A 19,314-nucleotide genomic window follows, 5' to 3' on the forward strand; every position below is an offset into this window, starting at 1 on the left:
ATTACAGACTGTGGTGTCAAAGCAAAGCTGTACTGTAGGTCATACTTTAGTACAGTAAATATGACACACAACAGGAGCGAGAGATGATGACTTTCTGTGAGACAGGCACCAAATAAGGTACTTAGAACCTAGAGATACGGCTGCTTAATACAATAATGAGTGTTATTTTCAGCTCATTCAGCCAAAGGACCAAGGAGCTTATGCAATGATGAGACCGTCATTCTTTTATAGTTCACAAGAATTACTACTTAAGATTTTAGTGAAACTCATAAACAGTGATTACCTAATGGAGCTTCACCCAAATTGTGCACAAGGCCAAGATCATACAGTGGATATAGAAAGGATTTGGAGCACGACTTAATTCCACATTTTGTTATGTTACAGCCTTATTAAATTCATTTTAACCTCAAAATTCTACTTACAATATCCCATAATCATAAATTGAAAAAACTTTGCTTGAAATTCAAAAATTCAAACAAATATATTAAAAATAAAAAAATAAAACACGTTTCCACTGGTTATCTGTCAGATTTTTCTAATCTAACAGATTAGGTGGAAGGTGTTACCTGTGGTAAATTTTGCTGATTGGACATAATTTGGAAAGTCACACACCTGTCTATATATTTTAAGCAATCTTTTTTTCCTTTGTCATTATGTCATTATGTGTAGACCTTTGAGGTGACAAATGATTCGAATCCATTTTGGAATAATGAAAAAAGCAAAAATTTAATTGTGTGGGGTGCTCTTCAAGGCCCAGTCTGATGAAAATCATGTTCATCTGAATGAAAAGAAAGGAGGAAAACCATGTTAGGAAATGAGAATCAAAATATGGTAAGTTGTGAGTATTTTTTAACTGCTGTAAAAGACACTCAAACATAAGTTGTAATATTAAAGACAGTCTTATCACCTGGGATAAATGTTAATGACTCAGGTTCTGTTCTATCTTCTGGACATATGTATTTCCTTCCAAATATCATCAAAACCTGTATAAAGTTATTGTCTTTATATACACATCAGAATTTTGGTGCCAACAACAGCAGCTTAATACATTTCTCATACAGAGGGAAGGAAAGTTATTGGCTCTAGGCTTGGATTTGAAGGGGAATATGAAAAGGAAGATGGTTAAACATTTATACTATTACTTTGAGCACACACTGACAAAGAATGGACGAAATCTGAATCAACGTGGACAGTGCAGCAAAGCAATGAACTGAAGAACGGAACAATAACAACAGCAACAATGACCACAACAATGGCGATGAAGGTAGAGAATGTTTTCTTTTGCAGAAATAACAACGCGATGCAAAGAATACAACTGGCCCCAAACTGCCAACATCACTCACCACAAAAAACTACCTCTAAATGAAAAGGCACCATGTCAGACAAGTAGCTCCTCTATTTCGATAACTCCCTTTAGTTTCTCTGTTTCCACCGCCTTTGCCTCATACCGCTCTGTCACCAAGCGAGGGCTGCTATGACAGTTTGAGCACTCTGTCTCCATCTCCTCCGCCTGCCGCCAGCAGCGCTGAGTCTGCACTCCTTTACCGCAATCACTTCTACATTCCGTTTCTTTCTCCCGGTGCGTCTCATCCCACAGAACGGTTGCTCTGCTCCATATTAAACAGGCTAAATGAGGACATGCTTTCATAAGGCAGGAGCTTTGAGTGTACCCCAGTTTAAGTTACATTGTAGAAGAAAGAAGATGCTGTTGTACCGTCGCTTTCTGGCACTCTCTGTCACATGGTGCGATTAAATTTTTTTCCCTTTTCCTCTTCTTTTGTGTTCTAAATCATATTCTAAATTTAATTGAGAAAAACTTTCAGCGACACACCTCAAACTTTTACCACCGGAGAGAGAACTGCAGTGTACTGAAGCTGTCACCATGCACCGGTCATTGGTTCAAATACTTTAAATGGCATATGTGTTTGTGTGTCATCCTGGTCTGGCCTTTTCTGGTCAAATACTACAAGTTCTAGGACTTGTGTTGTTTTGATATAAGACCAGAGCAAGGTTGAATTCTTTAATCAGACATTTAAAAAGGCAGAAAAAGAAAATGAAAACATTCTAGATGTTGAGGTGTAACTGGTGATACTGGAGGAAAGAAGGGGTGACGTAACCATTTCTATGGACCTAAACTGAGTCAGAATGAGACATTAGAAGTTGTAGTGACTGGAATGTTTATTAACAATTCAGTGCACTTACACTTACATACACATTTAGTCGGCAGAGCATTCTTTCTGATGTACAGTAGCTTCAGCCTCTCACACATGAACAAAAGACAGCAAAGCCAGTGTTATTTGAGATTTCTGTTTCAGACAAGACTCATAGTAGAGAACAAGGTGTCTTAAGCAATTATGTACCAAACACAGATGTCTGGCAAAGCTGTCAGGGACTAAAATACACTGTGGATAACCAGGTTTTGGCAAAGGAGGACTTTGTAATATTATTATCACTTTGCCCTTCAGATCAGCCTGTTGACCTAGACTGAGAGGTCAGAGGTCAAATTTGAGATGATATTTAAAATCTTTATACAGTACTTTCTATATGCTTGCAATACACACCACACTTGTAAGAATCATAGTTTCTGCATTATAAGGCTTTTTGTTAATTTTGCACCAATAAATAATTAAGTTGACTTCTGAGAGCTTGGTGGGTGTCAGCCAGATTTTAGTGAATGTTAACATGACCCGGTGCTGCACCCCTACAAACTTTTATCAGAATTCCTTAAAGGCTTTTTGACCTATCATATTTACAAACAGAAACAATGACATGTATGGATGCATGCACGCACTTAAACACTACCATAGCATACTTGGCAACAGTGAGCATGCCAACCTATTACCCTATAACCTAAGCCTAACTAATTTTGCCCTTCCAGGCGTCCAAAATGAAAGTTGTAACTTTCACAAAACCTATTGTAACTCAATTATTTCTTTGTGTGACTTCGATATAAAATAAAGTTCAGTGTAGTGACTGTGGAAACAGATTAGAGGTTTCTGACACAACTTCACTTACTTCAAACATCTGAAGAGCAACTTTATTGCCTAACCAAAACTATTGGGCAGTAGCCTGCAAATGATGTAATGTTTGATCTTTGACACCAGTGTAGTCAACATGAGACATTGTTGGTGAGTTGAGTATACTGTGTGTCCTCTTTCACGACAAACATGACAAAACCACTTTAACAAACATCACACTGACACACAATGATATAGTCTGTCTGGGGAGGAACCACATTTTAGACATGCATCAGTTGGGACAGTGTATGTCTGCCTCTGGGTCCAGGTCCTCAGTGTGCGTGTCAGGCTCAGTGACACCACAGTCACTTTGACTATGCAGCTGCACCATGTTCCCCAACATGAGTGCCTGCGTAGCATTTTGCGGGTAGACAGGGCGACAGGGTGTGTGACAAGGATGGCGTGGACCTCACACTGCCTTGTCAACTATGAGAGTTTGCTTAGCACAAAGCAAGCATGAGATCCAACCTTAGGAGTGAAGACAAATCTCATTTAGAGATGGAAAGTACTCCACTGCCACATGAGATGAGAGTATGCTTAAAGTCTGGTTTGGGTGGTGTGACATCACAGTCCTGGTTAGAGACAGCACAGGCTGCTGAGAGACAGAGGGACTGAAAGAGCTCCTTTTTTTGTAAAAAGGTAAAACAAAGTCTCAAATACAAATCTCTGTGGTGATCTACTACTGTGTGTTTGTCCAAAGAAACCGGAGACAGATATATATTGGAACATTTTTTTTTAAATGAGCTCTATAGAACCTGGAGAAGCCCATTTGAATTCTAAGAACATGCATGAATCTACTTTTCAAGGTCACTAACAACTTCTTAATAGATGCTGCTAAAAACACATGTTCAGTGCATATGCTCCTGGACCGTAGCACATCCTTTGACATTATACAGCATTCTGTCAGATGACTGTACCTCTGGGTGGTGACATCTGCCACAGTTAATTTTCTTCATATTTGTCCAACAGGAAATTCTGTGTCTCTAAAAAGATATTTAATGGATTTAAAAAGATAAGTAAAGTTATCAGTTAAGTGAGGTGTGATTTTCTAAACACATAACATAAACACAGAGACAGTGAATTTCTGTAATTCATTGTCTAGGTCTTTAAGAACCACTCCTTTTAATCTCAAGACTTTTGGCTTGTGTCATTTTATTGCTCTTGTCAAGCACTTTGCATTTTTGAAGGGCTCTATAAATAAAAATAATAACTATTACTATAACTATTATAGGTTGGGGGGGGGGGGGGGGGGTGTCAGTTTCTGTTGTGCAATGTTAGGCTGTTTTGTTCCTTTCAATTTCCAGAAATGAGGAGCTGGCCCAGAAGGCAATGATGGGAAGTGAAACTTCCTACCCTCAACACATGGTCAAGCCCAGCTGAGTCATTAGAAAAACCCACTTTCTCAAACTGCTCCTCTCAATCTCATCTCATGTAAATGAGATGTGTTTACAGCTCTTCTCTACAGCCAGTTTTAATTGCACTTATTTTTAGTCATTTCAGACAGAAGCGTCTGTCAGATCATGCAAAGAAACAGTTTTATCATGGAGATTCAGATTCCTCAGGCATCAGTCAGTGTGCTATAAAAAAACGCGCAGAGCTATTACAATCTGTAGAGACAAAGTGAGAGTTCAAAAGTCAGAACTGAAACAGCAAAATGTATTCACAAAATAACGCTGATCAAACATGATAAAGCAGAAAGCCAAATAATTAGCTGATGTCAGTGTTTCTAACTAAAGCAAACTATAAGACACAGCCCACTTCTTCACAGTGAGAGAGAAATGGATATTAAATGATAATTTTGAATAAAAATCTAAAAACAATATTCAAACGTTTAATATGTTTGGTTGTCTAAACCACAGATGGGACAGTGGCAGTAGTGAAATAGAGGGTACTTGTCATCCACGTAGGTTCATAAATATAGTGCTTTTATTTCTAAATACAATGCAGTTTTGCTTCAGTTGTTCACTATTTCCCGTGCTACTCCTGCACTGACGGCTGCCAGCTCCACTCTGTGCGTACGGGCAGGCACATTATTTCTGAAGACATTTGCTGACATTCTAACTCCTAAAACCAAGTGTTAACTATCAACACTATCAACAGACTAGATGGTCTAAAACTGAGTCTGGGTCTCACAAAGGTATCTGGAAATGGGAATTTTAACTTTTTTAACATCATTTAACTTCATTCTTCATTCTTTCATTTGACTTGCTTATAGTTTCTCATGTTGCATCCAGACACAGTCTCACACACACAAACACACATATGTAGTCACTGGATGTATCTTTATAACTGTTGTTTTGTCTAAACAGTAACTTTATGGTTGTTCTGGAACAAATTATATCTATTATACATACTTTTACATATACCAAAGTTACGATAATCAACAGGAGTTTCATTCATGGTGGCTGGTCAAATGTTAACACTGATTTTGGCTACACAAGGATAGCAAAGCATCAATTTGCTAAAAAAAATTGCATGCTTCTTTTTTATCTCGTTATTTTAATTGCGTGCTAAATGAGGTAATGGCATTATGTTGACAAGTAGGTAATGTCATTTAAATAACTCTGACCAGCAGTTTCAAAGTCAGGATCAAAGGAATCTAAGTACATTGTCTGTGTGTGTGTGTGTGTGTGTGTGTGTGTGTGTGTGTGTGTGTGTGTGTGTGTGTGTGTGTGTGTGTGTGTGTGTGTGTGTGTGCATGCACACTTTCAGTGTAGGAAGTGAATCTGTGGTGTGGCTGCAGTCCAGTCTGAGTGGAATAATTGATTGCCGATTGACCCTCCACTGCCGCTGAGGACAGTCCTCTCCACCGCATTACTGCACAGACTCATCTGGTCAACAGCATGTGTGCATCTTTACAGTGTTGTGCGTGTGTGTATGCATATGACACAGCATGTGTGTAATCCCTCTGGCCGCAAACCACAGTACAAACCAGCGGCTACTATCAAAGCTAAAAAGGCCTGAGTGACCTGTGACATATGAAAAATGAAGTCTGAGAGAGAGAGAGAGAGAGAGAGAGAGAGAACAAAAAAATGCTGAATCACACACCCACACAGACACACACAGAGGTGAGGAAGTGAGGCATGAAGGGAAGTGATAGTGGTGGTTTGAGGGATTCAGCAGGAACTCAACCCCTCGTTAAAAGGTTGACTCAGTAAATCGCCTCGTGACCAGCGTCAACAGGAAATAAAATAGTGTGAAGGAAATTCTCCTTAAGTAAATTCCTGGCATCAAATTTTTGCTGGCCATAAATGTATGAAATAAAAGGCACAGAAACAATACATAAACATAGAATTTGAGCTTATTTGTGATAGTGCAAATGACTTTGATAACAGTTATTCTGTGAGAGTATCAAGAGGTAATTTTGCCTTTGTGGCACATTTTAAAGTCTGTATTTTCCCCTTTCAGGTAAAAAAGGAGCTTATTTTCTGCTACTGACACGCTACCCCCACCGCTACCCTGTTAGACATCAGCACATCATCGCAGCCCTCTCATTTATTTGTTTGTTTGTTTGCCAGTTAGTTTATTACTGTATTTCAAAGCCTAGGACAAGGTTAGATTTGCTGTTTGGGCATATTTTCTCCTGTGATAGCATGTTTGAATTTGTCTACTCAGCATGCAGCATGTCAGTGTGTGTGTGTGTGTCTCAGTGTGTGTGTTTGTGTGACAGCGTGGAGCCGGTGGAGGCAGGGCACACGCTCAGTCAGGGGTCGCAGCAGAAGCACAGCGCCAACAGCGCCAAATTGCTTTTCCTGGCTGTGTTGGGTGGAGACCACCACCACCTCCACCCCTCATTCACCCATGCTCTGTAGGCGCTCCTGGCCCCAGGTCACTAACTCCATCACCAGATCAGGAGTAATAATTATTAATACCCCATGAGTGTTAACAGTGTGCAGGTGATTTATCAAAAATGTCGATTACATTTTGTGCAGGGTGACAACTTTTTAAAGCTGAACACCTCCCTCGGGAGCACGTCCAACTGGAGCGTGAGCTTGATGGAGGTTGTGTCTGCTAAATGAAAAGAAAGACACAGAGGCAGAAATTTTTAATACAAGACAACTCATTTTTAGACTGTTTTAATTTGTCATTAGTTTAGATGCTATTGTTATACAGACAAGAACATATCAGCAGTCATGGTTTGGTTAAAGTTACTGTCTCTGCACCAAGAAAATGCTGTTAGGACCCCACACCAAACAACAAAGAGCACATGTAGCCTTAAGGTTGGCAGAATCAGCATTTATTAAATATGTAAGAGCTGTAAATAACATCACATTTATCCAAAGAAATTATGTTTTACCTGTTAGGTGTTATCTGTTGGTGATTTTTACATTTTTGGAAACACTTAATTGAGTTGGCCTAATAAAATTAACTTTGTGAAATGTGAATAAAATGACAGTAAAAGTTTATCTTGCTTCATGTAGTATTTAAGCAGTTTGTTTTAACAGTTTCAAGATAGATAGATAGATAGATAGATAGATAGATAGATAGATAGATAGATAGATAGATAGATAGATAGATAGATAGATAGATAGATAGATAGATAGATAGATAGATAGATAGATAGATAGATAGATAGATAGATAGATAGATAGATAGATAGATAGATAGATAGATAGATAGATAGATGTTTTTTTTGTAAATTAGTCCTTTATTTATCCAGGTAAAAAATCTCATTGAAATTTAAAATCGCATTTCCAAGAGAGACCTGGCAAGGTCAGGTATAGTCAGAAATGTTATATAAGACACAATGACTGAAAAGCAAACCAGTTAACAGTCGAAATGGAAAAGTGTTGACCAGTCATGGTATTGTGTTGATGCATGTGCTCAGTAGAGATGACCATTTGTGAAACTGGTAGTACCAGCAGTACTTTCAGAGGGAATCCACATTTTGAACCTTATTTTAAAATCACTGTAAAATCGCTGGGACTGTACACGTGCAGTTTTCATGTCCCGTGAACATTAAAAGCTATGACTCTGTTCAGTTAGATAAGGGCATTGAAATAATTTTTTGTTAGAACTAAGAGGTTAAATTGTGGGAATATCTTTCAGCATTAATGGGGCCTCCACAAATATGAATGGTTAATGAATTGTAATGACATGGTAACGCTTTTTGTACTCCTACAAACTCAAAGGGCTACGAGCCACATTTCAACCATACATTGTGCTCTCTATAGGTTATTGCCCCACATTTACAACTAATTTAGACTCAGAAGTTAAGCTAACACATCTTTAGACTGTGGGAAGAAGCTGAAGTAACTGGAGGAAAGCCACACAGGGAGAACCTGGAAACTCTACACAGAAGAGTCCCAAGCTGGGACTCGAACCAGGAACCTACTTGCTGTGAGATGACAGCAAATGCAGAGAGGCAGCATTTGGTTTATTCTGCTTCCTTTATTTCTTCACAGGGTGAAGTTTTAATTTGCACTTGTGGACACAGAGACAACCCGTATTCACTGACTGTGGTTTTTCAGAAAAGCCCTGCGACAGACTGGCGACCTGTCCAGGGTTTTTCCTCCACCCCTCACCCAGTGACAACTGAGACAGAGGCAGGGGGCAGGGTACTCGTGTCTGAATCGGATAAACGAGTCATCAAATGGATAGATGGTTTTCACTACAGGATGCTAAACAGTGTTTCCTGAGAACCATTTTCTTTGTGTAAAGAGGGTGTTTTTTTTGTTTTCTTTTAATGAAACACAAATTCTACTCTTAAATCACTGAACTGTACACACACAGACACACAGAGTGGCAAGCTTCACAGTGGTGACTCGATGGTCTGGTGGTAGCACTGTTGTCGTACATCAAGGCCTTTACATGCCTTCCCCATGTCTGTGTGGGTATTTCAAGCTGCATGCCTGCTGGGGCAGGCTCTCGCCCCTATTGCCTAAGTAGAAGAAAATGAATGGGTGGAATACTCAGCCTCTTTGGGATGTTCCTGTTTGTTGCTATCATGCTACTGACCTGTTACCAAATCATCTTATTAGCCGCAGCACACTCCACACAGTGTTTTACACAGCATCCTTTTGCTGACCCTCGCTCTACTTCTTTGAAACATGCTCCTGGGATCAAATTTGTAATTATATGCTTCCAATAATGCTTCATTTTCTCAGTTTCAACATTTGGTAAGTTGTCTTTGGACTGTCTGGGCCTATAACTGGAGAATTATTCCAGTCTCTTTTATGCTATACACAGCATCTCTTACATTGTGAATTCAGTATTATCTGTGAGGATTTAACAAGAAAAATTAGAATATGGTATATCCTCATCCTTTCATTCTCAATGAAAAATCCACTAACTGTGGACTTGTTTTCTTCCCATAACTGCCAGCAAGTACAGTGGAAACAGCAGAAACCACATTGCAGCTTCATTATGTGTATTCTTTATGCTTTAGCACAACCTGGCTGCAGGTTTTCTGTGTGTCAGTTAAGTGTGTCAGTTATCAAATCTGTGAGCCATCAGTGTGTACAATTTGATCAAAATCTATCTTATAACAATGATAACATGCTCCTGTAAACAATATGGAACAAATTCTGCAGCTCCAAAGAACATTAATCTCAGCATCTCCTCATGCCTGGAAAGTGAAGGCAACACTTTGAAGATTTCAACAAAGAAACTCTAACAACCTTTCTTGAGCAGAAGAAATGCACATTTAAATTTTTATTACATAGTTTGGTAATTTGACAAATAACCAAATAGCTTTGTGGGTTTCTCCAAACTCTTTAATTAGGACAACAAAAACAAGAGAAATAAATCCTACATATTCTAACATTTTAAGACTTTTTAAATCGAGGAAGAAGACACATTAAGGAGTTATGAAAATCTAACCTGGAGTTTTCATGGACATGCAAGCAGCGATGCTCCAAACATGCAGCCAATGCATGCAGCAAATCAGATTTGGGCCACTTTGAGTGTGTAATAAGAAGGTAGACTTAATGTCCATTAAGAACAGCAGGAATGCCTGTCTGCGATGATGCACTGAGGTCCAAGGTCTCTTCCAGGTTTAATAAAAGAATGAAAAAGAAAACGATGTGTCACAGGCCACAACACCATGAGGTAAAGGTGGTGGAGGCTGCAGCTTTCAGTGTGTTTGTCTGGACTTTCTGTTTATGGTGTGTGTGTGTGTGTGTGTGTGTGTGTGTGTGTGTGTGTGTGTGTGTGTGTGTGTGTGTGTGTGTGTGTGTGTGTGTGTGTGTGTGTGTGTGTGTGTGTGTGTGTGTGGGTATACTGTAGGTAAGCTGAGCCAAAGAGACGCTGACTGTGTTGAATCTCGGCAGCAGAGCAGCTCCAGACGCCAGAGACACGCTGCACCTCTCTCTCCCTCTCTCTCTCAATTCACTCGCTTTGTTTCTCAGATGCAGCTCAGATGGACTCTGCCTTGATGTATGGAAAGAAAAGCCCACTGAGTAGTCATGGTGATATCTCTCTCTTCCTCATACACACACAGAGAGAGAGAGAGCACGCCTTCATTCCTCTGCACACACCCCACAATCCCACTACGTGTGTGTGCGTGTGCGTGTTATAAGCAGAAAATACACTCTGACTCTCGGTGAAGTGACGGCTGTCACGCTGCTCCCAGTTTTCCCTGACTCAGCAAAAACAGGAAGGAGGAGGAGAGTGATGGAGAGGCTGAAAGGTGGCAGAGGATAGGGAGCGAAAAAGGAAAGATATTAAGAGAAACGCTGGGTTTGAACTGATCGGTGAGAGTTGAAAAAAAGACTGTAAATGAATTCGTTTCTGAATTGGGGAAGCGGAGAAATGATGGACTCTGACATGAGGTATACAGTATATGACAGCAGTGAGAGCACGTGTTCAGGTGGAATTTGCAGAAATGACTGTTAAGAATAACTAATGAACTGACAAGTTAGTGTATGAGCGTGCGACAAAATGCGAGCAAGAAGGTTGAATGCTCGTAATTCTATTCATGACGGAAGGTTAAAGTCCTGCGCTGCAAAGAACGGAACAAGTGAAAATAGATTTTAAGCAGTAAGACTCTTCAGAAAGAAAAACTAAGAAGCGCTCCATGTCCCTGTTCAGTCGTTTGACTCACGCACAAAAACACACAACGACTGGGTAACGATTGCTTTCAGGTGCTGTTATGAGCTACAGTGAAATGTGAAGCTATTAGATTTTTACTGTTTTAGGTGTTTGAAATCCAAAAATGACAAAGTGTCACACCTAAAGCTTGGTGTGATCTTGACAGTGCAGGGAAAAAAACTTTTAAAATTCAATAAATCATAAAGTGTGCGTCCATGCGAACAGGTACAACCGAATGTTTAAAGATGAAGCTGCAGATCCAGATGGGCGATTTTCATGCCTCCAGCATTCTACAGGTCTTTACTGTGTGGATCCCCCCCCCCACACACACACACACACACACACACACGAGAGAGAGAGAGAGAGAGAGAGAGAGAGAGAGAGAGAGAGAGAGAGAGAGAGAGAGAGAGAGTTATGATATGTCTTTGAAGTGAGCCGATACCCAGCGGGCCTGACGGCCGTGTCGCATCAGCACCAACGCGGGCTGGCATGTGTCTAAACCCATGGTGATTCCACCCTGAGAGGAGAAAAGACCACTTAATGCTGCTTAGTGCGCGCGCAAACGTACGCACGCGCAGACACATAAACGTACACAAACGTCGTGGACATCCCGGGTATCTGGGAAAGCTGCCCTGTGGACGCGCTCAAAACACAGTGAGTGAGAAAGAGTCGTTGGCGAGGATCAGAGACCCCGGCTTCATCCATCCGTCACCGGCTGAGCAGGAGCGCGGAGGCCCGCTGACAGGCGACCAGAGCCGGTGCAGCAGAGCGGAGGAAAGGAAGAGGGTGGCCTCTCTCAGCCAGCCTCTCTCTCTCTCTCTCTCTCTCTCTCTCTCTCTCTCTCTCTCTCTCTCTCTCTCCCTCTCTCTCACGCACACACACAAAGAATCTGGAAGTCTGGACCCTGATGCAGGAGATAAGAGCAGCTTTCTGCGTCCACAAGGCTCTGCGTGATCGGACAAACCAGAGCAGAGCGGCGCTCCTGAAAAACACCGAAGTGCAATTATGGAACGATTCATAAAAGTTACACGACTGAAATTGTGTAAAACGTTTCCGACTTTACCCTTGAAAATATAAGTAGGTAATAATAATAATAATAATAATAATAATAATAATAATAATAATAATAATAATAATAATAATAATAATAATAGTTCCAGCACGAATATAGCGCCAACTTTGCTTTTATATTATGAGTTTTTCCTCTTTATTTATTTTTTTTATTTAAAAAATCATTTATTGTATTTATTTTTTCTTTCTTAATTTCCATTAAATTTTTTAATATTTAATTGTTCAATATTTAATTATCTAACATTTTTCTATTATAGTTTAAGCGGCTATAAATATTTCGACATTGTTATTAAATCGTTCAGCTCTTTTGCTGCTCTTTCGCTAATTAGAGACTTTGGTCACATTTAATAACCCGCAATCGAACATTATTATTTTACAAACACGGACATTGTGACCTGAGAAAAATAAAACCTTGCTAGACTTCTGACCGTTTTATAAATAATTCATAAATCTCTTTTTTTCTTATAGGACATAAAAGCTGTTGTTAGAGAATGATGGCAGCGGCAGTCACTGGCACGGATTTGGGACAGAACTTTTTATTAAACATTATGAAAACAAGATTCTCAACAACGTTCCACTTTGTATGGTTTTCACTTGTTGACAGTCAGGACACGTTCATTGAATAAATATAGAAATCATATGTACAGATATAAATTTACAGCACTGTGCAGAAGTTGTTTTGCATTTATTCCCCGCGTTCTTTAACTTCACATTTTTTGAAGCTCTTGTTGCTTTCGGTAAATATGAGAAAAATTGAGATTTACACAAAAGACAAAAAAAAATCTAATTAAAATAAGAAAGATAGGTGGATAGAATCTGATGTTTGTCTACATACTGGAAATGCTTAATTTGTTAATAATTCGCAAGAATCGACTTGTATTGTATATCTCCCCTTTTTTGGTTCCCATAAAAAGATACAAAATTGGAAGAATCACATTTTTCTCAGTTTTCTCTTCAGCTTGTTGTTGTTTTGCCCTGACATCCTGATCAAACACTTCCAGTCTCTCTCCCTGCACGGTTCGCCCTCCAACAGGTAGTCTGTGCATCGGGCACTTCTGCACAATATTGCACATATATCTATGTAGCAGGAACCAGGGGTTTCTTGTTGACAGAATAATGCATGGAGTTACTCCAAGAACAGGAAGCTCTACCATCAGACTTTTCTATTAGCGCTCATTAAGACTGCAGTTTAAACCCACAGCCCCTGCAAGACGTTTGATTACAATATTAAACGTAAAAAAGGAAAGAAAAGAAACATAAAAGAAACCCTAAGTCTTTTTTAATCGTCGGGTTGGTGCATAGAATTTTAGCAGCGAATGCAGTCCATGTAATAACCGAGGGTTTCCCTCTCACAGAATTTACATCCAGGGTTGTTTTTTTTTTAAACAGATCAAAAGGTCCTATGAGTAGAAAACAAAATGTCCAGTTTGATCTCTTCTTAGTGCAGTTTAACATTACACATGTTCAGTAGAAGGAGGACGAGGATATCATAGACGATTTGCATGCTGTTACATACAAACATTTGTATTTAAGACATTTCGAAGAATCCAAGCAACAAAAAGCAAGTTGTTGTTTTAAAAAGAGAGAAAGAGGGAGAGGGTAAAATAACACAGGTTACTGCTTTTCTCTACACAGTATGTACAGGTGGAAATAAATACAGTCTAAAATCTGGCTCAGTTAATCTCTTTTTGTCATGTTTTTTTTTCTTTTTCTTTTTTAAAACAATAGAAAAATTGATTGAAAATAGCAGTTAAAGACGCATCCAGTTTTTACGCACTACAGCAGATTGTTCTCCATTTTTTTCTCTCCTTGTACCTCTCGGGGTGTAGGATGGAAGAGGGGGTCATTGGCTTTTTATTTTTCCGCATACCCAGGCCTTACTGATGGCAGAGAAAGAGGAGGAAGAGGAGATGCGAACCGTGGGCCATGCTTTCCATACACGTGGAAGATTCGGGGAGAGGTTACCATACATGTCCTGCATGCAGGGTTGCAAATGGGGATGGGGGGATTATTAGACTTGCATTATTGAAAAGTCTCTGCATTACAGGCTTATAAACAGTCTTTCTTCGCCGGTGGTGTATTGCTTCTTCTTTTCAGTTCATTCAGACTTTTCCCCCTTTAAACAGAACACATTTGCCTCGTTTTTAAGACCAACCCCGCTGCTCTCTCTGAGTTAAGACAGTCACGTGTCATATTAGTTCAGTAAGACTCGTGATTAGCTTCTGCTGCACCGGAGGATACACAAATAAAAGTCTACAGGCTAACAGTGATCCCAAGTGCCCACCTGACAGGCTGCGGCATTCTTACAGAAGTTTCGCCTAAACATGTTTAAGACTGAAAATCGCGTCCGTGCACGGCTACTGCTTAAGTCTTGTGAGTGGAGGAAAAAAGTGTAAACAAAATAGAAAAGAAGAACAAACGTGAATGAATGTCTGCGTGAGGCGCTACAGGTCAGCAGCCCCTCTCACATGAAGAACTCGGCGTTAGCTTGTTTCCCGGACGGATCTCTCGTGTTCGCGGGTCCGCCGGCATTGTAGGTCCGGCTGGCCAGCTTCTCGTACTTCTCCTTGTATAGGTCCCTCTCCTTGACCAGGCGCGCCACGTCCTGCTTCAGCTGTTCCACCTGGTTCTGCAGGGTGCACTTTTCGGTCTCCAGCATGTGCCTCTGCTGCACGCGCTTGAAGCGGCAGGACTGCGCGTAGCCGCGGTTCTTGAGCGTGCGCCTCTTCTGCTTCAGGCGGATCACCTCCTCTTTGCTGAAGCCTCGGAGCTGCCGGTTCAGCTCCCGCACTGTCATGCTGACCAACTGCTCGTCCGAGAAGCGATCTTCGAGGCGGGCGTGGTGGCCGTGGTGGTGGTGGTGGTGGTGGTGATGCGCTTGGTGATGGTGGGCCGCCGAGGCCGCGGAGAGGTCCTCGCCAACGTACTGCTGCCCGCGGAAACCCTCGTAGGTCTGGTGGTGGTGGTGGTGGTGCGCGTTGCCGATGAGGGCCTCCACCGCGTCCTCCGGCGTCAGGTTGAGCGCCTCCGGATTGATGTGGTGCTGGTAGCTGGGGATCCAGTACAGGTCCTCCAGCTGGGGCTTCCCCCCGGTGCTGTGATTGTTGTTGCCGCCGCTGTTGTTGCTGCTGCCGTTGCTGCTGACGCCGCTGGCGAGGCCCTGGTTCGGCTGCGCGCCCGGGCTCGGGGCGCAGAAGCTGGGCGAAGAAGGCACGGAGGAACAAGGGGTGCTAATCGGGGTGGAGGAGAGGGAGCCCGACGGGAGGCGGTGGCAGTAGCGGTCGGCCTCCGGCGGCTCCTTCTTGACCTCGAACTTCATCAGGTCAAAGTCGTTGACATACTCGATGGCCAGAGGGCTGTTGGGCAGCTCTGCGCTCATGGCGAGGTCGGTGGCCATGTCAGTCCATGCGACGACTCCTGCCCTCACAGCCAAACCGACGGCGGGCAGTCCTCTCGGATACAGATTGTGGAGAGGGATAAAAGGTTGTATGGTGTATAAATAGACACACGCACGCACACGCCCGGTGCGTGGGGCTACTGCAGGGCCAGCAAGCGGGTAGAAAACTTATTAAGGTTGTTTGTCCCTAAGTAACTTCTATTTATAGTGGCGTGAATATACCTCTGCATGTAAATGAACTTGTACACCTGCCAGTTCGCCTCCGCTCCCTGCTCTTGTTGACAACTTATCCCAGATCAAATGCACGCTTTAATACCAGGAGCCCCCCCGGGGTGCTTGAAACTCGAGCCCAGTGAATTTGGAACCACCAACCTGTCCTGTCCTCGCTTCACCTCTGCAGCCCACTTGCCTCCCTGTGATTTACAGTCCTCGGTTCTGCTCGATCGAGTGACAGGAACAGATCTCTTCTCCTCCGCTCTCCGGCCGTATTAGAAATATTTTCCAAGCATCCCTCCTCCGCTGTTTACAAGTTGATCGCGAGCTCCTGTAGGCTGCTGGCTCGAGTCACTGCAGCATGGCCCGGACTTAAAGTTTTTTCTCATACAGTCACATCTAGCAGTGTGGCGCTGGGAGCTGCTCGGGGTTGCGAGTAAAAATAAAAAAATAAAAAATAAAGATTTACCAAAAAGTCCCAGGAATCCACAAGCCGGTATGGCACGCGTGCGGATGGTTACAGAGCCCGTGGGATTCAGATGAAGTTGCAAACAGTTCTCTTACTTGCAGGGACAGGAGGAGGCTTGTCCCTGGTTCTTGTGGTCAGTCCATTTATGAATTTAAACAGCCTACTTACAGGCTCGGTCCCCTCGGTGCTGCCCCCCCTCCTCTCTCTCTCTCTCGCTGGGTCGCACTTTTGACCTTTCGTGTGGAATTTTATACAAGAGGTGATAAATTCCAGCTGTTTTGTGTCTGACGGCCCTCACAGAGCTCCTCACAGCAACAACGCAGTGTAACTGAGTCGCTGGAAGGCACTCTGCACTTATAAAGACAGCGTGGCCCCCACGACCCTCCCACACGGAGGTGCGACGGGCCAATGAGGAGGAGCTGGCAGCCGCGCATTTGCATTCTCCTATAAGGGAAGAGCCTCCCAATTGTCTAGCAGCGGCCGGCCGAGGATAGCCGAATGCAGCCGAAGGGCGGTGGGTGGGGTGGGGCGGGACACGAAGGGGAGAACAGGTGCAGCAGATCCCCCCCTCTAGTGACCGAGCAAACGCTACTGCACGGAAGAGCGCACGGAGTAAGAGGAGAACTACCGGAGTTTCTCGGAGGGAAACATGTTTACTCAGAAAGGAGAAAGACTTGTGAGCGAAGCGGTCTGTGATGTAAAGAGGCTGCTGAGAGTCCCAGCAAGGAGAACGACCTCCACCTCTTTCATTTCTGATATCTACATCCTGCAAACATGCAGCAACTGTATGGAGGTCTGTTTCACCCCCTTATAGGCGGGGAGCTCCTGTAATGATACCCGTTTTACACTTTTTACATTTGAGCTTCATGAATGTAAGAAGGTGTGTGTGTTACTGTTTCCCCGGGATCACTATATAATCATTTATAGAATTTGACAGCCAGTACTTTTACGGAGTTCATAAATCCAGTACGAATCGATTACAATTCGTGACTATTTCACGAACTGCCTTAAGACCGGGAATATACCCGGTAAAAAAAAAAAAAAAAAAAAAAATATATATATATATATATATATATATATATATATATATATATATATATATATATATATATATATATATAGGCCACGTGGAACAACATAGTTCTTAAAAAAGGTAGTAAAAGAAAGGACAAGCGGAGAAATCCAGCTAAACTACGGATTAAGTAGTAGTACAAGTAATAAAAGAAATTAAAAAAAATAAAGCAAAGAGAGAATTTCAAACTGCTACTGGAATAATAATAATAATTTAAGAAAAAAAGTCCAGGTTTAAGTGTGGGAGCGCACATCAAACGCATAAAACAATGAGAAGAATGTATTAGACCCACTTTCCATTTCCAGATCCCGGACACACCACACACATCCAAATCTATCAATCACCGATCGATTTAAGGCCGCGCGCCCCTTTGCCAAAAAGGAAAATCAATCCGCGTTTCCGCAGGTCCACGAGGAGGCCGCGGAGTATCTGCGCGCGGGGTTAAGTAAGATTGGACAGGCTCTATTTTCATTCGCAATTAAGCACAAATTGCATCATCTCAGCTCATCTCCGCAGATCCACGCATAATTAAACCCTGCGCGCGTCTCCATCTGGGACGCATAAGTCTTTTTTTGTATTATTAATTCGGCGGGGGTATAACAGCAAGGCTGAGCAGGATGAGATGTCGATAAGCATCATGGGAATAGGACTTAAACGGAGCATCGCTGCACCTGACCCGCTTAGCCTCCTCAGCAGTGGCCGCATCCCAGAGGACCATCTCACCGACACTTGAGTGATACATGTGCGGGAGAAAGTGCCGATCTGCGGGAAAAACAGGTGGCAGTAAGTTTAACTTGGTCAGATGTGAAAAGCAAAACCTTGCACAGCTGCTGAGCTTAACTTCCAGTCCGAAGCGGCCATGAAATACGCGCCCCCTCTGCCTCAAATCTGCTGGCAACGATGAAAAGAAGAGTGTGAGATGAAGGGACAGAAATCATATCAAGGTATTTCAAGTTTAGGTGTGCTAAGTCATTATTAGAGGGTTTAAAAAAAATCTAATAAGCAGGAGCTGGCCCTCAAACGCCAAGCTAAGCAGTCTGCATAGAAATAGCGCATTTAAGAAGATCTGCTGTGTCCATTCATTGTCAGGGGAAGGGGAGTGTCTGCGGCCGAGGGCTTGAGACATAAATTTTTGAAGTCAGGGTTTTCATTGTGTCTTTGCATACTGGGACTTCGCTGCAAGTGCAGTTCTACCGATTTAAGCAAAATGGACATCAGCAAGGTGGTGGATCTATGAGGATCACTTTGAGCCAAGGTAGCCAGCATCCAGACCAGCTCCGGGAGGTGGCTGAGGGTTATCTGAGGCCTTTGGGGGTTTTGTCACTAATGCCGCTGCAGAGGAATCAGATTTAATTGTGCAAGGAAAGGATATGACACACACGCACACATGCATGAGCATTAAGAGTGAAGTTGATAGGGGGCTTACTTTAGACAGCAAGTTTTGCCACATTTCCAAGGCCTGGCATGTATAGAAATCATGTTTGTTCTCCACGGCGATGAAAAGGACTCAAAGAAGCAGAACAGCAATTCAAACAACACACACATCTGTTTTGCTCTGAATTTCAGCTCAGTGCGAGACTTGACACCGTGCCATCACTGAGTCCACAGACACTCGTAGAAAGACCAAATCACACAACACAACTGTTCCCACCAGCATGCACATTCTTATGGCTGCTGTCCGAACAAGCGAGTGAACTCAGCACACTAAGAAATCCATTAGCGATGATCACAGAAACTTTGGGAAAAGAGAAACTCTAGTTTTCCTGTGGAAGAAATTCAGAAACATTCAGTTTGCTAAATGCATTGTGTGAAAAATGGAAAGACACCAAGGAAAGGAAAGCTAAATTAGGATGAGGTGCTGGATGGAGAGATGAAGGTGACAGAGTGTCAACTTCAGAGGGAGTTCAGTACCAGCAAACTGCATTTATTTAAGTAATTTGTTTTTATCAGTTTTGGCTTTTTGTTGTTAAAGTTTAATTATTATACCTAAGAAAATGTAAAATTAATTGAGAGTTAAAGGGGTAAAAGATGTTGAAATTTACTT

At 42.2% G+C, this 19,314-nt stretch overlaps 1 protein-coding gene across 1 annotated transcript; it reads right to left on the reverse strand.

Annotated features, from left to right (window-relative positions):
* Nucleotides 1-13,489: 13,489 nt before the first annotated feature.
* Nucleotides 13,490-16,507, reverse strand: mafaa (MAF bZIP transcription factor Aa). Its single transcript, XM_085387173.1, has one exon. The coding sequence runs from the start codon at nt 15,514-15,516 to the stop codon at nt 14,584-14,586; it is 933 nt and encodes a 310-aa protein (XP_085243299.1). The 5' UTR covers nt 15,517-16,507; the 3' UTR covers nt 13,490-14,583.
* Nucleotides 16,508-19,314: the final 2,807 nt, after the last annotated feature.

The sequence above is a fragment of the Rhamphochromis longiceps genome, linkage group LG17 (genome assembly GCF_057381845.1).
Source record: "Rhamphochromis longiceps isolate RC_006_pf linkage group LG17, R_longiceps_female_GT1.1, whole genome shotgun sequence".
Lineage (NCBI taxonomy): Eukaryota > Metazoa > Chordata > Actinopteri > Cichliformes > Cichlidae > Rhamphochromis > Rhamphochromis longiceps.